Consider the following 24,622-nt stretch of genomic DNA (forward strand, 5'->3'; position numbering starts at 1 on the left):
TAATAAGATTTTTAAATCGTTAATAAATTATTTAAATTATTTTATTTCGTTTTATTTTTGTTGACCAAAAAAAGTTGAATAAATCGGTTATTTGCCGAAAATCGGTAAATGAAAACCGAAAAACCGATATTTTTACGATAAAGTGCGACACTATATTTAATTGCGATTCATTACGATTTTCGAAGCTCATCCCTAAAATTACTAGGCTGTCATGACGTCATCGTGACGTTTCGCCGCAACCGTTTACATCTATATTATATTGTGGGAAAGAGACGTGTAATGTATAGTGTTAAATTGCCATAAGAGGGTGAAATAGAAAGACCATGATACAAAGAAAGTTTATTATAGATAGATATTGATTTTTTCTATATATATAATCCGATATTATCGGTATGTATAGTACTCGCTACTAATCATAAACAGATCTATGGAACTTCGTCGTCTATCTCCGGATTCGTGGTCTGTGCATGGCATTGAGTGCATGAGTGAGTCGTAGATAATTGGTGCAACTGTGAGTTATTGTAAAGTGACTGTAAATTAATCTTGAATTTACTTAAAATCGTTTATATTTTACATAATTTGAAATCTTTAAAACTTCGTATTGGCTTTTAATGAAAAAGTGACAGAAAGAGGAATCAGCAACAAAAACTTGAGAAGTCAATATGGAAGATGCAGCGTCAAAGGACGCCATTGAGGAAGAGATAAAATTTAGGCCGAAAAAGAAGAAAAACCTACGTCAAAGAGTTAAACTCGAAGATGAGGAATCTGAGGATGAGGAAGTGATATTAGCTAGATTGGAAGAAGCGAGAGAAATCCAGAAACTTCGCGAACGGCCGAACGGCATCAGCGTGGTTGCTTTAGCGACTGGACAAAAGACCTCTTTGGTTGAAGAAGTCGCATGTAAGGACCCTTATAATGTTAAGGCTGGGGGCATGGTGAATATGCAGGCTTTAAAAAGCGGGAAAGTGAAGCAAGTGGATGACGCGTATGACACAGGAATTGGTACGCAATTCTCTGCCGAAACCAATAAACGGGATGAAGACGAAGAAATGATGAAGTACATTGAAGAGCAGCTGGCGAAACGAAAAGGTAAATATAATATTGACGTTATTTTACTTGGATATTTTTTATGATAGGTGCATATTGTGACAATGGCGGCAAAAATATATGGCGCCATTTTACATTTGTCTTTGTTATATTGAAGCGAATAGATAATTGCACTTGACAACAATTGCACTTGACAACAATCATTACATCTATTTCCTTAGTTAGTTTCTACGTGGATTTGTACTAAAATGCTCAATTACTAGGCTTTGCCAGTAGTAGTAATTAGCCACCATCAGAAAGACCATCTTTTTATTTTATTGCAAGATAGGCTTGCCCTTGATGACAATCATGCCTTTTAAAAAACAATGAAGAGGCCTTTATTGGAGCGCACTTTCTTTGAAGATGCATTCATTCTTGCCTTTAAGGTATTTAGGTTTTATATATTTAACCAGACCCAATTTTGGAATTACTTATAACATTCCAAATTGCTTCTGCCTGGAATCAAATCAGGGATTTTCTACTTATGAGACCACAACACCTGAGCAATCATAAAAAAGTTTTCCCTGCCTTGTAATAAGTTTGAAGTGTAGCGCAAACTAGAAAGAGCATCCTTACTTAGATTAGAATTTTTTAATTTGTTGATCCAACACAAATAATAAACACAATTTACATTTACAGAAAGTAGATCTTAAAATCTAACTTAACTAGCATTTAAAATTTGTTGTGCCAACAAATAGACTGAATTCAGCTAATCACTGTTAAGAATGTCATGTCTTGTCTGTCTATCTGCTGGTCAGTCAGTCTGTCGTACAAACAAATAATTAGTATTATCAAAGTAAGATAACTACTTATAACAAGTGGGGTATGATATGAAAGGGCTTTACCTGTACATTCTAAAACAGTTTTTTTTATTTCTATGCATACTAGTTTTTGATTTATTGTGTAAAATGTTGAAAAAATACCAGAGTATGGAAATCTTGGTGTATGAGTCCGATTCCCACTTGGCCAGTTTTTTTTTCTCATGTAAGTATATTTTTATTTACAGAGGGGCATGATCAGAGCAAAAAGGATTGTGATGACAGTGACACCCTGAAATACTTCCCACCAGAAGAAGCAGCATTGTTATCGCTACCAGAACACTTGCGAGTGTCTTCTACCCACAGGTCAGAGGAAATGCTTTCCAATCAAATGCTCAGCGGTATACCCGAAGTCGATCTGGGTATAGATGCTAAAATTAAGAACATTGAAGCAACAGAGGAAGCCAAAATGAAGTTGCTATGGGAGCGACACAACAAGAAAGATGGCCCCTCCCAATTTGTGCCAACAAATATGGCAGTGAACTTTGTGCAACACAATAGATTCAATCTAGACAGTGTTAACGCTAAAAAGAGAAAAGTTGAAAAACCGGAGAGCCAAAAAACTGAAGCTAGTGTGATTGATGAGAGTGTTAATAAAATTGTTAAAAAAGCTAAGGGTGAACGGGCAACTGATGACTATCATTATGAAAAGTTCAGAAAACAGTTCAGACGGTACTAAAAAAAAGTGTTTGTGTTAGGTCTGTCTAAATGTTGTCTCTATTATACTAATTTTGTCTCTCTCCAGGCTGTCTCTTGTGATTAAGGATCGTGATCAGTTAATATTTTGTGTTGAAGGATTTCCTTTAGTATAATATTTTTAAAGCTGAGCATGTGACACTTCAGTTTCTTTCAGTTGGTCTGACCACTTGATAGGAGAGCTTCCTCGTGCCTCTTGCTTGCCAATTCAGCTGTGATTAGCTTCGTAATACACTCATTTATGTGAGGGATTAATAGTATTGTGAGAAAAAGTTTTCTCTAGATATTTCCTCTCTATTACAAAATTACATCAGTTTATTAGTATAGTTTATCACAAGATAAACTGAAGTGAAACTTTCAGGACCAATTGAGGGCAAGATATCAAAGTTAGTATAGTTTGTTGTTAGATGTTTTTTGTTTTGTCTACATAGTAACTTGTCTTTTTAGACAAGCCATTGCCCATTAGTTTATCTGAAGTTATTTTTATGTATACAGTTTGTGCTCAAATATCATCCCTTAAGAGATGGTACTGGACCATCTCTTTTGCCAAATGATAATGTTCTAACTTTGAGAGCATAACACAATAAAGGGATTAGGTTAGATGAAGTTAAACTGCTGAATAATTGGCAATAATTATATTTTTATTTCACTTCTTCTTATAACTTATTACACTTCTTGCTGTTATTAAATCTCAACCAGGTATATTTTACATCATTATAAATTCAATAATTATTTATAGACTTTTTTAAGTCATACAATTCAATCAACTAAAATGAAAAATACTTTAATACAGATCGTTTATCGATCACAGGTAGAAGGCCCCTCCCAACATCAGTTTAAGGTGCAGCGGGGCAATCTCGACTGGTAAAACCTAAACCACAACTTTGAAGGTATAAAAATATTAGATGATATAGTTTTATTAAAAATGTAATGTATTGACGCTCCAGAGTCATTATCTGTGTATTATTTTTACAAACTCATATTGAAAAATATTCAATAGATATGCTTAAAAATGTGTTTTTGTCAAAATAGGCAAAAATAGTTGTAATTCCCCCTCCGTGGGGCAATTTCAACTATTAATGATAATTTCTCTTCTAAAGCTCTTAGCTTGATGTTAGTCAGTTGCAGAGTTTTTTATAGGGATGGTCGTCTAAATTGAATCTTGTCATTTGAGGCCATGAGAACCATAGTGGCCTAATTCAATGGACAAGCCTTTTGAGTACCATAGAAAACAAAAACAGTATTTTTTTAATCAACTATCACTCTTCAAAATACATACTTTTTATTACTTTTATATTTTAATTAACTTAATAATGTTCCAATTTATGATTTTAGTAGTTAGAAAATAGCTTTATTGCTATTTTTCAACATTTTATACACAGATAGGCCACTTTGGCAATAGGTTTTTATAAATAAGTTAGAAAAAAATGGTTATTAGGCCAATTGTTTATTAAACACTTAAACAAAAACACCAATAACAGTAAGTGCACTTAACAATAAAAGTGTTCCTAGTCACTATCAATGTCATTCTCAACATCTATGTCATTTCTAACTGACACATTATCTTTGATACTGGTATAAAAGCTGTGATGCACTGGAGGTATAAAAGGCAAAAGATCTAATAAGTCCTTTTTTTTCTCAGTACTGATGGGTTTCCCATCAGGGTATAAAGGATCCAGCTTAATACCAGTCCAATGTATAGAGACCCTTTTCTTGAAATCAACATTTTCAAATAAAACATCTTCATTATTAGAATATTTAAAAAAAAGAATAAATGGATGCATTTTGTTAAACAAAAGCCACTGAATGCTGAGCCACTGTACCTTTGATTTTTCAGCAGTTACCTTCCTATTGGTAATGTTATTCTCCAGTTTTTTTGTTGAAATAAAGTCATCTTTCGTCATTTTTATAACATTGAATGGGTTCCTGTCCCTAGCTGCCTTAATAACAGTAATCCAGTCATCTGGTAAGTAAATATTTTTGTAAAACTTTTTCTTTTTCTCCACCAATCCAAAATCTTGGTCACATGCTAAGTATGAGTGCCCACTAACATAGAACTTATGGTCTATGTTATCTACTGTGTAATCTGGATGGGCAACAATATACTGGCAAAGAGTAGCCATTTTAATATTTCTATTTTGACCACCGCATTGGTCTGAGTACATAATTAACTTTTTAGTCTTGACTTTCTCTTTGATGTAACGCAACAGACAGGAACCAATCTCCTGAGGACCCCTTGAGGCTATAGTTTCATTCCACACATACATTGTTACTTCATCATTATGAGCATTATGAATTCCCAGGCAGTAAGTCCAAAGCTGTCTTTTATAATAGCAAATTCCTGTAGAAATAACAGGAGTAGGTAAAGTTTTCATGAGATCAAATACTATAACTGTTAAATCAGAATCATCTGCAGCTCTATTCTTATCTATCTTAAAATTATTTCTTGCAGATTCAGCCTTTAAAAGATGTAGTTTCCTTTGAGAATTAAGTTCATCCTTTTTGACAGATGATTCTTCAGCTTCTATTTTTATTTTAAAATTATCACATTTTTTACAGGAATCCGTAATTGGTGCATGAAAAGATAGGTTGAATTGCTCATTAAAAACTTTTCTGAACATGAAATTTGATACTTGTTCAGAAGGTGGGGTTTCTTCTTTGTATAAAGCAATCAGTTTAGGCAAGCCCAAGTCAGGTGCTAAAAACATTCTGTTTGTGCTCTTGTGTAAAGTATAATGTGACTCGTATTTGGGAAATTTATTGATAAAGTTTTTAACAATTTGAATTTTGTTCTCTGGAGTTTTATTTGAAGGCACATGATTTCCTCTTTGATCAGTAGGAGGTATGGGAATTGCTAATTTATTTTTTAAAACTCTAGACAATCTGCCATCACAATTAGGAACCTGATACACCCTTGAATTTGAACGCCTAGATACAGCAGAAGCAGTGTGACATGTCTTTTTTGGCATCACCTTAATTAAAGAAAAAAGGAAAGATGACTGCAAGTTATAATTTCCCAAAGCATAAAAGCTGTTGAACAGAATAATTTGCTGACTAGGCAGAATCTTTTCATGACACTTTCGTTGGCAATTACACTCACAAGCAGTATCAATTTGTTTTGGTGGCACTAGAACACCTTTAACATTAATATACTCCTCACCTCTTGAACGCTTTTCCTTTCTCACATTCTTCTTCCATTTGCTTGTTTGTCTCACTCTTTTTCTAGGTTTACTTTGAACTGGAGTTATTTCAGAAGTTATATTATTTGGAGATTGGTTTTCGTCACCTAAAATATCAATTAGATCTGTACTAGATGCTGTCGAATTACGTCCAGATGGCTGGTAGTCTGAACCAGAGTCTTGAAATGGGTCTTCTTCTGATTCAGGCCCAAAGATTTCTGTAAACAATGAAAACTCTTAGAACACTATTATCAAATAACACGTCATATACGTTGACTCAAAGCGTAACTAACCAAAGAAAACGTAGGTACGACCTGGGAACTGGGAAAGGGATGAACTAAATAAAAGTAAATAATAGTAATAGTCATGTATTGTATTTACAAAAAAAAATCAATATGTCTACCTTCGTGCTGAATACATAATCTACATCTTCTAAAAAGCTTTTTTTTAATCTTAAAAATGGGGCTCCATGTCACTTTGCAAGGATCGTCAGGCAACATCTGAATGAAAGATTTGGTGACAAGTGGATCGGTCGGGGAGGGCCTATTGCATGGGCTCCATGCTCACCAGATTTAAATCCCATCGATTTTTTTGTCTGGGGCTACTACAAAGAGATAGTGTACCTAAAAGAATTAAGAAACGTAATGGAATTACGAGAGAAGTTGAGACAGGCCGAAGACGTAATAAAAAATAACAGGGTAGCATTTTTAAGATTAAAAGATAGCTTTTTTAGAAGACGTAGATTATGTATTGAGCACGAAGGTAGACATTTTGAAATTTTTTTGTAAATACAGTAGGGCCTCGTTAATCCGGAGAGGCAAAAACAAGACCCTTTCCGGATTATCGAGGCGTCCGGATTATAGTATGCCATATTAAATGTTAATAAAACACATGTTTAACCTTAGTTTCTTTAATCAATTTTTAAATTATAGCATACAGTCAAAATGTACATGTTCAAAATTACATACAAACAACTATGTAAGGAAATCAGCAAGTTAAAATAAAACATTAGTTAATTCTTCTTGAAAAAGTCTGTAATACTCTTCTGTTTATAATTTTCGCACTTCATTTCGAAAGCCCGGTCTCTAAGTCGACGGAGAAACATAACTTCGTGGCTATCAAATTCGTTATCTTCAGCCCATTTTAAAGCTGTGTTTAAAGCTCCTACTGCCTCTGAATTACCAACTTTTGTGATTTTTAGAATTTCAACGCTATTGTCCTCATCTTCCTCATCGTCCTCACACATAGCCGCTCGCACAATCTCCTCATCAGTTAACACTTCATATCTTTGTAACTCGCTTTCGGCACCACCAGCAGCCCATTCTTGAGCTTCTGCCTCACTTATTTGAGGATCATTGGGTCCCCTCAACCTGTTAAAAAGCTGGGCTAAAGGAACATCATCTTCTGGTTCGTCATTATCAGTGAGAAATTCAGGGTGCAGGAACATTGCAAAAATGTGGCCGTCTTCAGAGACAAGTTCATCTGCTGATGGATGCCCAGGACAATTATCCAACAATAACAGTGCCTGAGGAGGCAAATTAACAGACAAAAGATGGCGGCGGACCGCGGGAACGAATTCCGTTTTAAACCACTCAAGAAACAAGTCTTTCGTAACCCAAGCATTTTTTTGTGCACGATAACAAACAGGAAGACGTGTTGATTTAAATGCCCGTGGGTTTTTTGATTTGCCGACAACAAGCAATTGAAGTTTATGAGTTCCAGCCGCATTTGCACAAGGCATGAATGTCACTCTCATCTTCATCATTTTCCTTCCGGAAGCCGACTGCTCATTGCCAGAGGCTAATGTATGATCTGGCAATAATCGCCAGTACAAACCAGATTCGTCAGCATTGTAAACCTGTTCCGCTGTTAATTTTTTCTCTCTAATAACTTTCTGTAACTCTAGTTGGAATGGTCCGATAGCGGCTTCATCATTTGACAGTTTTTCACCGGCCATTTTTAAACGTCTTATTCCGTGGCGTTTTTTAAATTTGTCTAACCATCCCCGGCTTGCATTAAATCCGATATTGGAGTTTGTAATCTGGCGATGAAAAATTCGAGCTTTCTCACAAATCATATCACCACTTACAGGAACATGCAATCGCCTTTGTTGCAAAAACCACGTAAACAAAGCATCTTCTAAAACAGGATTTTCCGATTTCTTTAGTGTTTTTCGTACACCGGGACCACGTTCTGTTAGGCTAACAAACTTCAAGAGTTTGTCTTTGTTTTTCTTTATGTCACCTACAGTTGACCTGCCTATACCAAACTTCCGAGCAATGACAGGGTAGCTGTCACCCTTATCTAACATTTCTATAATCCGTAATTTGTCTTTTATTGTTAATGTCGAATGTTTACGTGGCGGCGCCATGATGTTAGCGAGCGCACTTAATTGACACTACGTATTACACGAAAGGCGATAAACAAAAGACTGACGGCGCATTGGCTCATGACAGCCCCCGCACCTACACGCCGCCGGGCCTCCCCCGCGTATCCCATTGCCCGGCCGGATTACAGCGATCACCGAACAAGCGAGAGTCCGGATTACCGAGGCCCTACTTTACAATACATAAATATTATTATTTATTTGGTTCACCCCTTTCTTAGTTCCCAGGTCGTACCTACGTTATCTTTGGTTAGTTACGCTTTGAGTCAAATTTTAAGTATGAAGCCATAAAGATAGCTCATTGAAATTTACAGGGTTAATAGATGATAAAATAAGCAAGTTTTTAAAAAAGGTCTGGGCAGAATTTTATCAGTGACTTTTTTTTTAATCAACTTCAAAAAACTTATGTAGGTTTTGAATTTTTACTAACTATGGGATTCAACTTTTTTTTACGACTCAACGGTATCAGATCTGACCACAATTGTTTTTTTGTATGCAAGGCATGCTATTCACCTAGCTAATAAAAAAAAATCAAGCACATATCTCAATAATTGAGGCCTCTGTGACGAATAATCTCTTGCAAGTCGGGATTACTCAAAAAATTAGAAAAAAAAATCATAACTCATAAACTACGCAAAACCGCGGAACATACATAGGGGTGATTCAGGTAGCCCTAGTATTGTTCTACCTCTGGACAACCGCTTGACACTATTTCTTGGGACACCCTGTATATTTAGTAAGGTCAACTTCCACTAAATTGCGTTAATTTATTTACTCAATTTCACTACTAATTTCAATGTAAGATGGAAGAAATTTGCATTTCTTAATTCCATAGTAAGTACTTTAATTTAGGTAGGTATTTGAGAGAGAAAGTCAATATTGAAGGTTCTCAAATTAAGTATGCACACATGTGACTTAAGTTTAAGCTATATCAAAAAATCAAATGAACCATAACTAATAAATCTTTAACTTGAATCACCTTCCAATATTCACTACTTCCTAGAGGTATAATTAAATATAGCAATAAAAGAGGAAAATTAATATTCATATAATTTATTACTGGTGAATAGATTTTTTACTACTCACTCAGGTTAAATCAAAAAAAGAAGAGAAACTGAATTTATTATTTAGACTGAAAATTAAGTAACTTAAATATATTAATTAATTCCCGGTCGAATATTGCTTCCTAAGCCATACTAATTATTGAAAGGGAAAAGCAATATTCAAACGAAAAACCCTTTCGGCTTTAGATATTATATACAACCTTATGTCTAAAATACACACATGCCCACATATTAATGAAGATATTATTATCTATAATTCCTATTTCTATTATAGAGTAAATTTTAAAGATACACATTATGCACAGTTTTATATACAATCAATATTTATTTCTGTTCTAGATATATTTAGATCCTAGCTCCACAGTTATTTCGTCTCATTTAAACACTTTGATTTAAGTAGTTTAATTTTATGTCCAAACGTGGAGTTAATTCATTGTGCGGTCTAGGGTATAGACACCATTTTTATAGCCTCGTATTCATAACTTGAGGATTATGTAAATCATCATAGCACCGAACAAAATTCCCAGCACCACCTCTGCTAATGCCCAGTTGTGGACCCCCGATTTACGTCATATAAAATACAAAGTGTCTAATGCATTATCTGGATTCATTTCTAATTAAATCAATCAACTAATTTAGTAAACTAGAGTTGTGGAGCTGGTTTCAAAATAATCTAGTTAAAATAATGTAAAATATAATACGTCACCCAATATCGGCTTCTGTCGGCTCGAAACACACACTGCTTTATTAAGATTTTACACTATCATATTTACTAGTTACTAATTTTAACAATACTAAAATTATTATTTCAAATTTACAATTTTTCTTTCTCAAAACTTCAATGTTGAATATCGAATGGATGTCGAATCAATCTCGAATTGAATGTCCTCTCGATCACTGCCCTTTTGCCTATATCGTCTCCCTCTCTACTCCTTCCATCCTGTAACCAAAACATCCAAGCGGGAGCATCTGATATGTCATTGGTTCGTCTCCCGCGCATCTGAACTTTTATTGGTGGAAAGAAGAAATGACGTTTCTATGTTCCGTCCTATAGACACACCCCAATGTCCTGGCTGGTCCACCCGTTGATTTCTCGTTTCCCATGGTATTTTTTTATTTTCACGCATCTGGTTACAATATTATAGCATTGTTTATTGCACTTCTAAAAGCTTTTCTAAAGAAAGACCCTTAGACCATGTTAATTTTTTGTTAGTTTATGGATGGACTCAAAGAAATTTTAGTTTTAAGACGTATTTCTCAGCCTCTTGTATTTAATTTATTTCGTTTTTAATTTTTTGTTCTACTATTCTTTGAACTTTTAGGGTAATTTATTTCTCTTTCACAAAGCCGTTTTCTTTCTAAGAGCAAAAACTTAAAGGGATGGCCATAAAATCTATGATGAATAGGTATGACCATCTCACACTCCCCCAAAATAGATTTTTAATACACGTAGTAATCCTCTTTTTGTCCCTGCAGCTGTGCTAGTCGTTTCAAAATCTATTTTTCTCCTTATCTGTATTAGAACGCTAGTCTTAAACCTCCCACGCCTATCTATTATACCCTCGGGCATGACCATAACTACTTAATTCAGGTATCTCCTTGTTTAGTGTACCCCAAACTACCTGTTTTCTGTTCCTTTCAATACTCTAATTTTACCTATCTTTCTAGTTATTTACATAGTACCTAAACAAATGAATGGCATTGTAGTTACCCTTAACCTTATCAGTATGAACGTCTATTAATGTATATACATTATTATATGGAACTGCCCCTATTATGTACGGTCCTTCATATAAGCGCATGAATTTTTTTGTCAACTTTTTATCTGCATCTGACTTCGTAAAAGTCTTAAGTTTCACTAAATCTCCTATTTCGAATTGTATTAACTTATGATTCTTGTTATAATGTAATTGTCTACTTTCGGCCGCCTTATCTATGTTTTGTCGTGCCTGCTGTCGAATCTGTTCTAACGGTTCGCCTTGTAAGTCTGCCCTCACCGCTGAGTCAGTGTTGAAATCAGTTGATAGCAGAGTACGTTTTCCATATATAATCTCGTTTGGCGAATATCCCGTTGTAGTATGTATTACCTGATTGTAATAATCTTCTATATCCGATAATAGATCTACCCACGAACGATGTGATTTGTCGCAATACGTCCTGAATAATCTACCTAACTCTTTATTAACTCTCTCTGTCGAATTTGGCCGTGGATTTCTAACAGATGTGTGCGTTAATTCGATGCCTAGTTGGCGAATACCTAACTCGAAAACTTTCGAAGTAAAGTTCGCGCCTCTGTCCGAACATAATGTCTTAACTGTGGCCTGCTTATGAAACCTTTTCACACAAGTTAAAGTAGCTTTCCCACTAGCCTGGCGTAGTGGGTATAGTCTGATTAACTTACTATAAGCATCTTGCATTACGAATATGTATTTAAAACCAAATGGTCCTGCTGGTAAAGGTCCAAAAATATCGCAAAAAACTCTCTCTCCTATTTCCTTCGCTATTACAGTTTTAATCGGCCCCGTGTGCGTTTCCAAAGCATGCTTTGACTTTTGACATGCCTCGCAAGCTCTTACAACACGACCTTATACGAGACATATTTGGGAAATAATATCGACGTTTCATCACGAGCATAAACCTTGTATCGCCCGAAATGACCTACTTCTTCATGTATGCTAACTATCAAATCCCTTAGTATGTTCTCGGGAACATATAACCTTAACATATCCCCTTTTATGTCTCTTCTGTAAAGAATCCCTTCTTTAAGCACGTAGTACTTTGATTCAGAAGTGTCTGCTATTTGCACGCGTCTAATTATCTCACTGGCAGTCTTGTCGCGACTTTGATAACTACCTATCTCTTTCCATTGCTCCCGCACTAATCGTCCTAATGATGTTTTAAATAGATTGGCCTTGTTAGTTAATACATCGGTGGTCCCCTTTAAATGTCGAGACAATTCGTCTGCTACAATGTTTAGTTTACCTTTCACATGTTCGACCATGTAATTAAATCGCCCTATAAAATGTACCCAACGTATCATCCTAGCGCTCAATAATTTGCACGTCTGCAAGAATATCAGGCTTTTATGATCAGTCCTAATGACTAAATTTGCTCCTCTCAAATATGTTTCAAACTTTGACAAACTGAAAATGATGGCCCATAGTTCTTGTTCAGTAACTGTCCATTTGCGTTCTGTCTCTGTCAATGCTTTACTACAGAACCCTAATAATTGTTCTTCACCTGCTTCATTCAATTGATAGACATAACCCGAAACCCCCAAATTACTGCTATCGGTTTGTAAATAATAAGTTCCCTTAGGGTTTGGGTGTACAAGAAGTATCGTGTCTATAAACAATCTCTTCACCCTTTCAAAACAATCATTATTTTCCTCTGTCCACGACCATTTTGTATTTTGTTTTAATAGGTCGCACAGTGGTTTAACCTCCTCGCTATATTTTGAGATAAATCTTCTGAAATAATTTATTAATCCCAGAAATCCTCGTAATTGTTTTATAGTCCGAGGTATAGGGAAGTCTAATATGGCTTTAACCCGTTCAGGATCCATACGTACCCCGTTAGTGTTTACTATGTGTCCTAACAACTTTACCTCTACACATAAGAACCGACACTTCTCTAATCTTCAAACTCAAACTCAAATTATTTTTATTCAATTAAACTTTTACAAGTGCTTTTGAATCGTCAAAATAATCTACCACTGGTTCGGAATGCTGTTCCTACCGAGAAGAACCAGCAAGAAACTCGGCGGTTGCTCTTTTCAAATGTACAATTTACCAGTTCCAGTTTACTTCCAGTTAAACCTGCGGTTTCTAATTTATCTAACACTCGATCTAAATGTTCTAAGTGTAACTTTATGTCCCCCGTAGTGAATATGACTATGTCGTCTAAATAGTTTACGCAGAACTCTCGTACTCCTACTAGGATATAATCCATTGCTCTCGAAAACCCTGCTACAGAAGTCTTTAATCCTTGAGGTAAAACACTATAAGTATAAGTCTTCCCCATAAACGAGAATCCAGTATACTTCCTAGAATCTTTATGCAAAGTTATTTGAAAATAGGCATTATTCAAATCAATTAAACTGATATAATTTACTCCATGAAAGGATTGTAAAATCTCAGATGTGAGTGGAGGTGCGCCCGCGTCACCTATCATTTTCTAGATAAACCATTGATTTAAACGCGACTTGTACACTGAGAAAAATTTCAACTCAGTTGTGCGCGCGGCCCTATGTGTGGGTAAACCTTGTACATATACAGTGACTTTGTGTGCGTGACAAGAGGTACAGCCGGGTACAAATACAAATACAGTTATTTACGGGTTATATACGGATTTAAAAAAAAAAAACTTTATTTCAATTTCAGAATTAAAAAAATTTATTTCGTAATTTAATGTTTATTTATTGAACATTATTCTAAATCGCTACTTGAAAAATCAAATGATGAATTTTCGGATTCGCTGCTCTCACCAAGGTTAATTATGATTTCTGACTCCATGTCAAAATGTCTATAGTATTCTTCTTCTTTCTTTTGTACATTTACAAGTATTACCCCACATCCCTTCATCAATTTGACTTAAACGTTCATTTATGAGTTTCATTATTTCCGTCACATTTTGGTCGACACTATGCGAAGCAATATAATTTTTTAAAATTCCCCACACATTTTCTATGGGGTTTAGTTCAGGGTGGTATGGTGGCAATCGAAGAACTTTTATGCCATATGGCTGAAGTATGTCGTCAATCTTGTAACAGATATATTTTTCTTTATTTTTTGTAATCAAATCATACAGTTCAATTTTTTTCATATCTTGATTAAAAGCTATATTTTTTTCTGTCAGCCATCTCTGCAGTTCTATTTTTTTGGAATTAGAATTAGGGGCTCTGTCATTTTGAACTTTATGGTATGAGGCATTATCAAGCACAACCACAGAGTTAGGTGGAAGATTCGGTACTAGACGTTCTTTTAGCCACTTTTCATAGTTTTCTGCGTTCATGTTAGAGTGGTAATCACCAGAAACACTATTTGCTTTGTATGTCAATAGTGCGTTAGGTACGAAACCTTGTTCTGAACCAGCATGCACAATGATAATTCTTTGTCCTTTCGACAGGTTTCTCTTTAAAGGTGGGTCCATCTTTATTACCCCATCCTTTGTTTTGCACATGATTAGTTAAGATGTAGCTCTCATCTGTATATACGATACACCGATTTTCTTGACTGTATCTGAGTAAATTTTTTAGATAGGAAAATCGTAGTTTTTGGATGTCATGCCGCTCTATAATAACACGTCTGTTATCCACAGTTTTTCGCCATTTGTATCCCAACTTTAACAAAGCTGTATGCAGAGTCGAAATACTTCCATCATAGTTAAGTTTATCTTGAAATATTCTTTTCAACTTTAGCAAGGTAGGTAACTCGCGATGTTCTAAATGGTAAATAGTTGGTAAATGGTTTGAATAGTGGAACGTATAAAATCAACGTTAAAGTTGTCTAATTCTAACTTCTTTAAACGTTTTTTACGGTCTTTATGCGGAGATTTAAATTTTGAGTCAGATTCTTTTCCTTCAGCCACTATATTAATACCTAATTGTTCGCTCTGATACCCCCACTGCCATTGCTGTTCTTTTCCGTACGCTATTTAAATATTCACTTAATTTCGATATTAAAATTGGACTTGCACTGCAAACTGGATCACTTACTAGTTCCAATATATCTTTTTTCAGAAATTCGTATACCTTGGCAATGGTTTCTCGAGTCTAAAACGATAATACGTTAACGTCAACAAGGATAAATTTTTCACACAAATCACAATAAATTTATTAATCATCTTAATCTAAACACACCATCGAGATGTTACATAAAAGTTACATGATAAAAATTCAGTTTTATCTATCTTTGTTTATTATCACATTATTATTATTAATCTAAACACCTACGAGATGTTACATAAGAAGTCATACTACATACCGCGTGGAAGTGATTCACTTCTATAAAGCTTCTCTAATGGCCGAAATTAATGAGGTATCTTTTTACGATTTGCCCTATTAGAGATACTAATTTGACATAAACTCCACACACGCTACGTCAGAGGAGGTTGGCGAATTTTGACCCAGCATTTTTAAACTACCAAAAAAAACTTCTAATGGGTCTTGATTAATGAATCTGGGATAAAAATACTGAATGTTATAATTTTCAAATAATAATTTAGACAATCGTATAAAGCTCTCTAAGGTTGTGATACAACCTTCTAGGGATGGAAAACGCACAAGTCGAAGTTTTCCTGTTTGTATTGCTAGTTTACAAGTAGTATCTTCGAATGATAATTGTTTCAATTTCTTAATGGCTTCTGTCTAAAACATTTTATACAACGAATTAATTTTTACTATTTTACGCAGTTTTCCTTTCGCTGCACCGCCTGGATAGCAATTGACACTATCAAAAAGTTTGTCAAAAATTCTACAACTTCTGCTGTTGTCTCCATACTGCTTGTCTTTCCAGCGTGTAAATTATCTGAAAAATATTAAATACAGATAGAGATGAGTAAAGTATGTAGATTGAATTTTTTTATGATTAACAATCATCTATTCAACCAGTAATATTATTCTTGTAAATTATGCTCTTTACATAGAAATAGAGATAATTATATTAATAACTAGATGATGCCCGCGACTTCATCCGCGTGACTTAGGTTACCGTTTTACCAGGGCAAAAGGTCACTTTCCTTGCCATCAAAAAGCCCGTTCAATACAAAATGTATGAGAAAATGAAATTTTTTCATAATTTTTGTTTTCGTGAATTTTTCCGATATTTTAAAAGTTATTCTGCTATTCGCAATGACTTCTATGTATACTACTAGACAAGCAGTTTGGAATAACAATTGTGTCGCAATTTTGGGTCCCGTGGGCGGACAAAGAGACGGGAGCAGGCACGGTGAATATGCCTTCCACCTTCCAAATGAGATGCGACTCCAAGTGATTTGTACCTTTTTCTTTTCTGTCTCTTAGAGTTTACCAATGTAACAAGTGAAAATTGTTATAGTTACCTATTATAAACATTGTACAAAATCTGTAAGAGTAGGAGAACTAGCTCCAATAAAACTCGCGCCATTGTTATTATTCATCACAGTTTATTATCAAACTTTTAACCATCTTTAATATTACTTTTATCCAAATAAACCTTTACAAATACTTTTGAATTATCAAATGAATCTACCACTGGTTCGGAACGCCTTTCCTGCCGAGAAGAACCAGCAAGAAACTCAGCGGTTGCTCTTTTCAAAGATTTGATTTACAATAAGATTCGATTTACAATATTTTAACCGAAATTACATTTAACCGTCAAACTTTAAACGAACAAATTTGAAAGAAGTTAAGAAACTCAACATTTAAACCAAAGTTACAATTAACTGTCAAACTAAACCGAATAAATTAAAAAGGTAGACAAATTCAACGTGTTATCACTTCGACTGTCGATAATAGAATGCCGCTCCGCTGGACCGCTTCGCTTTTAAATACTATCGTGGCGGTGGGGTTCGGAAACGTCGACGACGTACGATGCGTCATTGAGGATTCTACTCGTCATTCGATCTATGAATTACGTGTCTCATTATTGCGCCGATACGGCCATACTGATCATAGGCGCGTCCCTGCGCCTACTCTCGTCCTTTTTCTCTGCAATAAAGTGCATAAATTAGTGAACCAACATCACACACACATAAACCCTTATAATTTCGAAATCAAAAATGGTTCCTCAACACTCTTATCACGTTAAGAATCTCATAGCCTCAGGGCCTCGACACCCATATTAGCTTTCACGTTAACTCATAGCCTTCACGTTAACACATTTCAATTATCTTGGAACACATAAGTGATAACGTCAGAACCTCATAGCCTCAGCGCTAATTTTGGTTCAGCCTCAGAGCCTCGGCGCTCATTTTAGCCTTGACGTTGACACATGAATTACAAGACAATTGAAAACACATAGGTAAGTGATCATCAGAACCTCATAGCCTCAGCGCTAATTTCGGTTCAGTAACCATTTTTTGCTTTTTTTTTTTTTTTTTTTTTTCACATTTCAATTATCTTAAAGCACAAATGACGTTACAACCTCATAGCCTCAGCGCTAATTTTGGTTCACACATCAAATGGACTTTAAGGATAATTGAAACCCCAAGTGATGACGCCAGAACCTCATAACCTCAGCGTTAATTTTGGTTCAGCCTCAGAGCCTCAGCGCTCATTTTGGCCTTGACGTTTACACCTTCGGAGAGATAGTAAAAAGTGATGACGGCGGAACCTCAAGCCTCAGCGCTAATATTGGTTCAGCCTCAGAGCCTCAGCGCTCATATTGGCCTTGCCGTTTACACTTAAATAATGGAAAAGTACTTAACTTATAAAAGCACGTCAGTCTGCGCGTCAAATCCTCACTTTGCCGTACTATTACGTTTACTCATAGCCGATACGGCCACATTACTTTGTACTTCAAATTTTGGTACGCTTTCCAAACGTTCGTTAATCGTGGCAAACTTTTCTTCTGGTCCCATTGGTTTACTTCGATGAAGTTCACGTCTATTGTTCAGTAATATTCATATTCAGAGGATATTCTTACTTCAGCTTTTACGTTAACATTTTATACAATATTATTATCAGTTTTTTTTTTCTTTTTTTTTTTTTTTTGCATTGTTTATCTTTTTGTTTGTTTTTTTTTTTTTTTTTGCGGTATTACCCTTTTCCTCTTTTCTTTTTTTTTTATCATTACTATCCCATTGTTTTTTTTTTTTTTTTTTGTATCATTGTTTGATAAATACAAAACCCCAACTCTACCTAGACCGGCTCTTCCACCCCTATACCGGTCCCAAACCGACCATCTAGCCTAGCTACCACAACTAGTACTATGACCTCAACCAACGGAAACCACATAAGGTAACCACAACTGTAAAACCTACAGTAAGTACGACAGACCGTGTCTACTGAGAAGTGTCTCTGACCAGAGCCGCAGAATAATGAATCGGTTTTGATATATACAACACCCAGCGTTACGAATTCATAAAACACCACGGGATTCTATAACTAGATCTGATATGTATCACCGACCTGTAGAACTCTGATTATAATAACAACAAGTAACTGGGCGACGGTACCTTACACTAGATTGGCTCCATCGTAACTACTATCTCAACCGTCTAATCAACATTTCTAACCAACAATATCCACACGTAAATAAATTCACATTATCTGTACAAATTGGAACGAACTCACCAATTACAACTGCAACTTAAAATCACTTTCACAGTACTGACTCAAGAAGTCCTTTCACTACTTCACTCTGTCGAAACACCACACGTAATGAATGCCGCTCTGCCGCTGGTTAGCGTGTCTACCCCAAAAATCTCCCTACCACTTCACGCCATTTTATCATAAAAATACCCGCGCCACTTGCTATTGGTCGATTCAAACATATCACAAGACTGCCAACATAAAAAATGATATTGCCAATATTGTTAAAGTTGCCACTTGAAAATAATATTGACTATGGATAAACACGATTTACTCAAAACTTTGAATAATTATGGAATTATTAAACAGTAAATTTAATCGAATCACGACAATTGTAATGTTATTATCTGTTCGTATTTGGTTGGTACCAAAAATTTGTAACAATAAGAAGAAAAAAGTGGATTCGCAAACACATCTCTTTATGAGGTCTGTACTATTTGGTAGATAATAGGAACACATGGAAGCACTTAAATTATAAAATCGCGTCAACACCTTGAAATTAAAATTTAGATTGCACTACAGGAACAAGTGAGGTCTGTCAGTCAGTCATCACCGATGTGGTCTCATTGATTTCTTAAGTGAATTACATAATTTGAGAACATGTTCGGCCATTCTGCCCATGACAACCTTTTCTCGTCGGTAGACAATAAGTACCTCAGATATGCCGTGATTAAGTCAGTACTTTCATCTCTTTTAGGATCGCTTTATGGTGTGATTTGATGTATTCCACTGAAGGTTTGATTAGACATTTTTAGCTTTCTCGTAAAGCTTGAGCTTGATCTTAATATGGGATGGTGTTATTAAAACTGATTTAAATTGTCTGTCAATCGTCCGAGTAAATTACTTAGTAGAAAATTCTTTATAATAATGGCCTTCTTAATGAACCAAACTTATGAACATTCAACAAATTTATGACTACAAGACTCGTATCTTGGTTGAAAAATGAAACCTTAAAAATTTATTCACTACTATCATTTAAGACAAAAAGGAAACTGGGATACCGGTTCTACGTATCGTTGATATTTGGCATTGGCACGCACAACACACGGAAACGTTTAAGTGCGAAACTTGTAATTAGAATAAGTCTGAACCGAACGAGAAACTCGAAAGAAATGGCCAATACGAAGATGTTCCAGTAAGTCTTTAAGATAGCTTGGATTCGGGCTCCAAATACCTAATCGAGCAATCCATGTACCCACAAATGTTTAATCCGCCAAATGCGGCAGTGGTCTGAGAAACACGCGGAACAACTATTAAAATATCAACTTAAAAAAAAATTAAAAATCTCTGAGATTAAATCCTACAAAAGATATTCATAACCAACGGCCAAGAAAGACAATTTAGTTTTCCCAACAACACTTCCTAACGGAGCCAATACTTTTAACGGAAATGGAAAATGATCAGCAAATCACCAAAGCCGTTGAGTCACCTCGCACAGACCCGTCAGCTCACCACAGAGTTTGTCAAAGTTATTCGATAAACCTGTATTACGAAGAAAACAACCGATTCTATATGACACAACATCCAGTCAGTAGCTTGGTCCTTGGTAATAGTATTCCACCATAAAACAGAAAACGTTGAAAAGAAGGAACACTGCCGATCAGTGTCTCCCACCATAAAACAAGCCCTTGATCTAGTACGGTATTAAGGATCACTTAAAAAAACAAAACTACTATGCTATTATGACCTCTCAAAGTGACTGCTGTGAAATTTAAGAATATTCAACGGTTCGCCATTAACAGCGAAATCTACGAATAATCAAAAACGATTTTGAAGACAAAAATAAACGGAACTATCCAGAAACACAACAGGAGTCCGATAAATTGCTTAAACCCGTCTACTATCATCTTGGGACCACGAAATAGTAAAGTAAATGTTTTCAAAGAAATACACCTGTGAAGCTTTACAAAACACATCTGCTTCTAATAGCGGCCTACCACTGGAAAAATAAATAAAGATTATGATAATAATAAATGAAATGATGACAAATAAAACAGCTCACACCACGCCAGGCACGTCATCTTCTGTCGGCAACTATCTTTGAAATCTTAGGTTTGTATCACGTTCCAGACTTTGGATACCTTCAGCCATTATTTCACTTATCCAACATCATACGTATGCCAATTCACTCAGGTTATACTCCTTGGATTGATTGTTCTAAAACTGGTACTGTACTCCGTGTCGTGGTTTTAAGCAAAAATTCCCACGATTTTACTGCTCCTAAATGAGCGCTAGCTGCTTTCAGTCGCACTTCGTTGTATTTTAAATCATATTCATTTCTTTCACATCAGGGTTGAAGTTTGACAATAAACGGCTAAAATCTATTCATTATTTCTCAATCTATGTCTCTAAAGTATTATCCAGAAATGCCGTTGCTATTAGCGAGGCGATGATGGTAATTGGCGTTGATTCATCCCACTTCTGATGTAAGAGTAGGAGAACTAGCTCCAATAAAACTCGCGCCATTGTTATTATTCATCACAGTTTATTATCAAACTTTTAACCATCTTTAATATTACTTTTATCCAAATAAACCTTTACAAATACTTTTGAATCATCAAATGAATCTACCACTGGTTCGGAACGCCTTTCCTGCCGAGAAGAACCAGCAAGAAACTCAGCGGTTGCTCTTTTCAAAGATTTGATTTACAATAAGATTCGATTTACAATATTTTAACCGAAATTACATTTAACCGTCAAACTTTAAACGAACAAATTTGAAAGAAGTTAAGAAACTCAACATTTAAACCAAAGTTACAATTAACTGTCAAACTAAACCGAATAAATTAAAAAGGTAGACAAATTCAACGTGTTATCACTTCGACTGTCGATAATAGAATGCCGCTCCGCTGGACCGCTTCGCTTTTAAATACTATCGTGGCGGTGGGGTTCGGAAACGTCGACGACGTACGATGCGTCATTGAGGATTCTACTCGTCATTCGATCTATGAATTACGTGTCTCATTATTGCGCCGATAAATCTAATGTACTAATCATTGTAAATATTGTGGTGAATGTATCACCTATTAAAGTAAGTACCTACCTAATACCTAATACCTATGTATAGGAAGTAATAAATTAAACGCAGATAATCTTGTACCGATCGTTTATTATAATTATTAATACAAATATCTTAACATGTCTTGACTATTAGGTAAGAAATATACAACTATATAATGATAACGGTGCGTAAAAATTACTCAATTAACGTTAAGTATGCTATAAGCTTATAAAATTGCTAAAGCTTATAAATTATAAATTAATAACTTACTTATGAAAGGTTACGCCACCAGAAGACTTTTTAACTTTTTGAGAGTAATTTTTGCAATATCGTAGTATGCGATTCGGCATTTTCGTAAATATTCAATATTTGTCCAATATCTAAAACACAAAAATTATAATTAAGTACCTATTTATAACCAATTGAATTTATTTTTCTACAGGTCTACCCTATTCCACTTAGGGCATATCTGTTTAAATAATTCTCATAATCTTTGTCAACGTCTTGGTAGTACCGCTCGCTCTCGCGTATTTTTAGTAAAGAGTAAACGTGATGGACAATTATGATGGCAGTTGTGTATTTATATTTACGATAATTATTGTTTTTAGACAAATACCAAATAAATTACTTACTTGATTGAAATAAACTTTAAATCACGTAGAAAAACTACGCACATAAATAATTTCAGTGTTTTATAGGTCGCTTTTAACAAAATCGGTGTTAGTTTGTCGAAAACAACGTTCACGGCTTACAAAATAGTGCACTGATCTTCTCGCTTGCTCGCAGTGGACTAAACGAGTTACGGTGAATTGACCAAGACTTAGTGAGCAATTATTTAAGGCGACAGAGCTTGTCTAGTAGTATACATAGAAGTCATTGGCTATTCGGGACATAGACAAATACAACAAACCAAAAACCATGAAAATAGGTCTAGCCGTTTTAGACTTATAAGTGTTCAAACAAACCCATCTTTATCAGTACATGGGATAAAAAGTATCTTATATCCGTCTCCTGATTCTAAGCTACCTCCCCACCAATTTCAGCCAAATCGGTTCAGCCGTTCCTGAGTTATAAATAGTGTAACTAGCACATCTTTCTTTTATATATATAGATTATTATTATAGGCATCCGGTACTCTTAATAATTGTATGCTAATTCAGTCATACTTTATTTAATTACTGAGTACATTGGTGTATTTTAGCATTGCAGCAGTTCGAGTCCGATGAGGAGAGAGTTGGTAGACACTAGGAAAGACATCCACTTTCTTAAGGAATCGTTCCTGGGAAAACAATAAAGGTTATGCGTCTCATTAGTTGAGGTGCAACCACAGACACAACACTTAATTGGTCCCATGACGATACATTCGCGTTTTGCGACCACAATCCTAAAAATCAAGATGCAAGCACATATAAAATAATATTGTAATCTTTGCACGCAAACGTAGGAGAATTTGGAAATAGCGACCGAAGATCAAGATGACGAGCAAAGATAATACCACAGACTAGGTATTACAATGGCGAGTGGTACCGGGTGGTACCTACATCTGTGGCTAAGAGAACGATTGCAGCGCCAAAACGATACATTTTGGAACTAAGCTGTCATAGCCCTGAACTCTATAGAATTCGCCAATCTCCTTTCTATAACTAGTAGTAGGGGTGTCCACTTAAAAAATACATCGATGTTTTTTTCGATGCAATACATCGCGGCTGTGCATCGATGTTTTTCGATGCATCGGTTAGAAACATCGATGTTTTCTCAAAATCGAGTACTTTTTCTAACATTGCATCACAAGCTGTAGTCGGTCTCCTGAACACATTTTTTATTATAGATTACTCCTACAACATGTTACTAAACTATGTTACTAAAATAAAAAAGAAAGACTTTTCATGCAGTAGTCATTTATTAAAAAAAAATATGGCAATGTGTGACAATAAGACTTATATCCAATGCTCTTTTGGAAGACTTTGCAAAAACAAAAGCCTATTTAAACGTTTCCCTTTCAGTCTGTTTCGTTGCTGATTGACGATTTGTGCTGCTTTAGAAAATAAACGCTCAGACGGTACTGACGTTCCCACCATGGTCAAATATTTATAAGCAATTTTATAAACTTTAGGAAGCTGAATTTTCAGATCATTCCAAATTTCCAATGGGTTCTCATTGAGTCTTCCTACTGGACTACGCAAGACTAAATTAAATTACCATTTTAAAATCACAAACATTTGAAAGTAATAGGGGTTAAAGCATAGACATACACAAGACTAACAGTGACAGATTAACGGTGTTACAAAAAATGAAACGTAAATGTGTGCGTGAAATAGAGTTGTCCTGACTTTAGCATTTGTATTATCGATAGTCTTACTGGTGAAATCATAGGACACTAATGAGTTAGTTTAACGAAGTGAAGTAAAAAGCATCTTATAATCTTAAAAAATCAAATACATTTCAAATACACAAATAGTAACAAAGCTAAAGCTAGGTAACAGATTATTATTTATTAATGAAATGACTTTAATATTTTATATAAATAATTTATTAATAAATTCTGAGATAATTATAGTTATTTTAACCCCTTATAACATTTTTTATTGATATTTCGATAGAAAACTATTAAAAGACGTTTTAAAAAAATCTTTTTTTGAGAAATAGAGCAATTTTTGGGATTTTCATATAAATTACCGGTTGGTTTTCCACCTTTATTTTTTAAAGGGTGCAAGTAAATTTAATTTAATTACAATAACACTCTGATATAATGTCTAAGTGACAAGTTAATAAAAATGAATAGTATAAATGGCGCTCAATTCATAGCTAATGACCTCCCGATAAGCACTTAAATACAGTAATGTACGGGTTACCCTTAACCCTGTATATGAAATCTAAGTCACGCTAAATAAAATAAAAATTAGTGAAAATATTTATTTCGTTCTTTTCTTTTATTGGAAAGTACCTAGTGTTTTATATTGTATTTTACATACATCACATGAAACCTATCACATCAAACCTACCGGTAGACACGATTATCGACTATCGATACTTGTGACGTCATTACTTTGTCAATCCCTATCGTAAACAAACGTGTTTAAATTTTACACAAAATATCCAA

General features: G+C 35.0%; 1 protein-coding gene across 2 annotated transcripts; it reads left to right on the forward strand.

The window, feature by feature from the left end:
• The first annotated feature begins 492 nt into the window (after positions 1 to 492).
• On the forward strand, positions 493 to 3,418 carry LOC123876248 (telomere length and silencing protein 1 homolog). 2 transcript variants are annotated; one of them, XM_045922443.1, is made up of 3 exons: positions 493 to 1,089; positions 2,093 to 2,591; positions 2,733 to 3,418. In XM_045922443.1, the coding sequence occupies exons 1-2, from the start codon at positions 663 to 665 to the stop codon at positions 2,581 to 2,583; spliced, it is 918 nt and encodes a 305-aa protein (XP_045778399.1). In that variant the 5' UTR covers positions 493 to 662; the 3' UTR covers positions 2,584 to 2,591; positions 2,733 to 3,418. The 2 variants fall into 2 exon arrangements, with proteins under 2 accessions (XP_045778399.1, XP_045778398.1); XM_045922442.1 differs by having other exon boundaries at positions 2,093 to 3,418.
• The last annotated feature ends 21,204 nt before the right edge of the window (positions 3,419 to 24,622 follow it).

Source organism: Maniola jurtina, chromosome 21 (assembly GCF_905333055.1).
Source record: "Maniola jurtina chromosome 21, ilManJurt1.1, whole genome shotgun sequence".
NCBI classification, from domain to species: domain Eukaryota; kingdom Metazoa; phylum Arthropoda; class Insecta; order Lepidoptera; family Nymphalidae; genus Maniola; species Maniola jurtina.

What these genes read in the sequence shown, in the direction of transcription:
- LOC123876248 (XM_045922442.1), top strand. Translation starts at nt 663, where the DNA reads ATGGAAGATGCAGCGTCAAAGGACGCCATTGAGGAAGAGATAAAATTT. An exon ending in GCAGCTGGCGAAACGAAAAG is followed by an intron (nt 1,090 to 2,092) that starts GTAAATATAATA and finishes TTTTATTTACAG; the next exon opens with AGGGGCATGATCAGAGCAAA.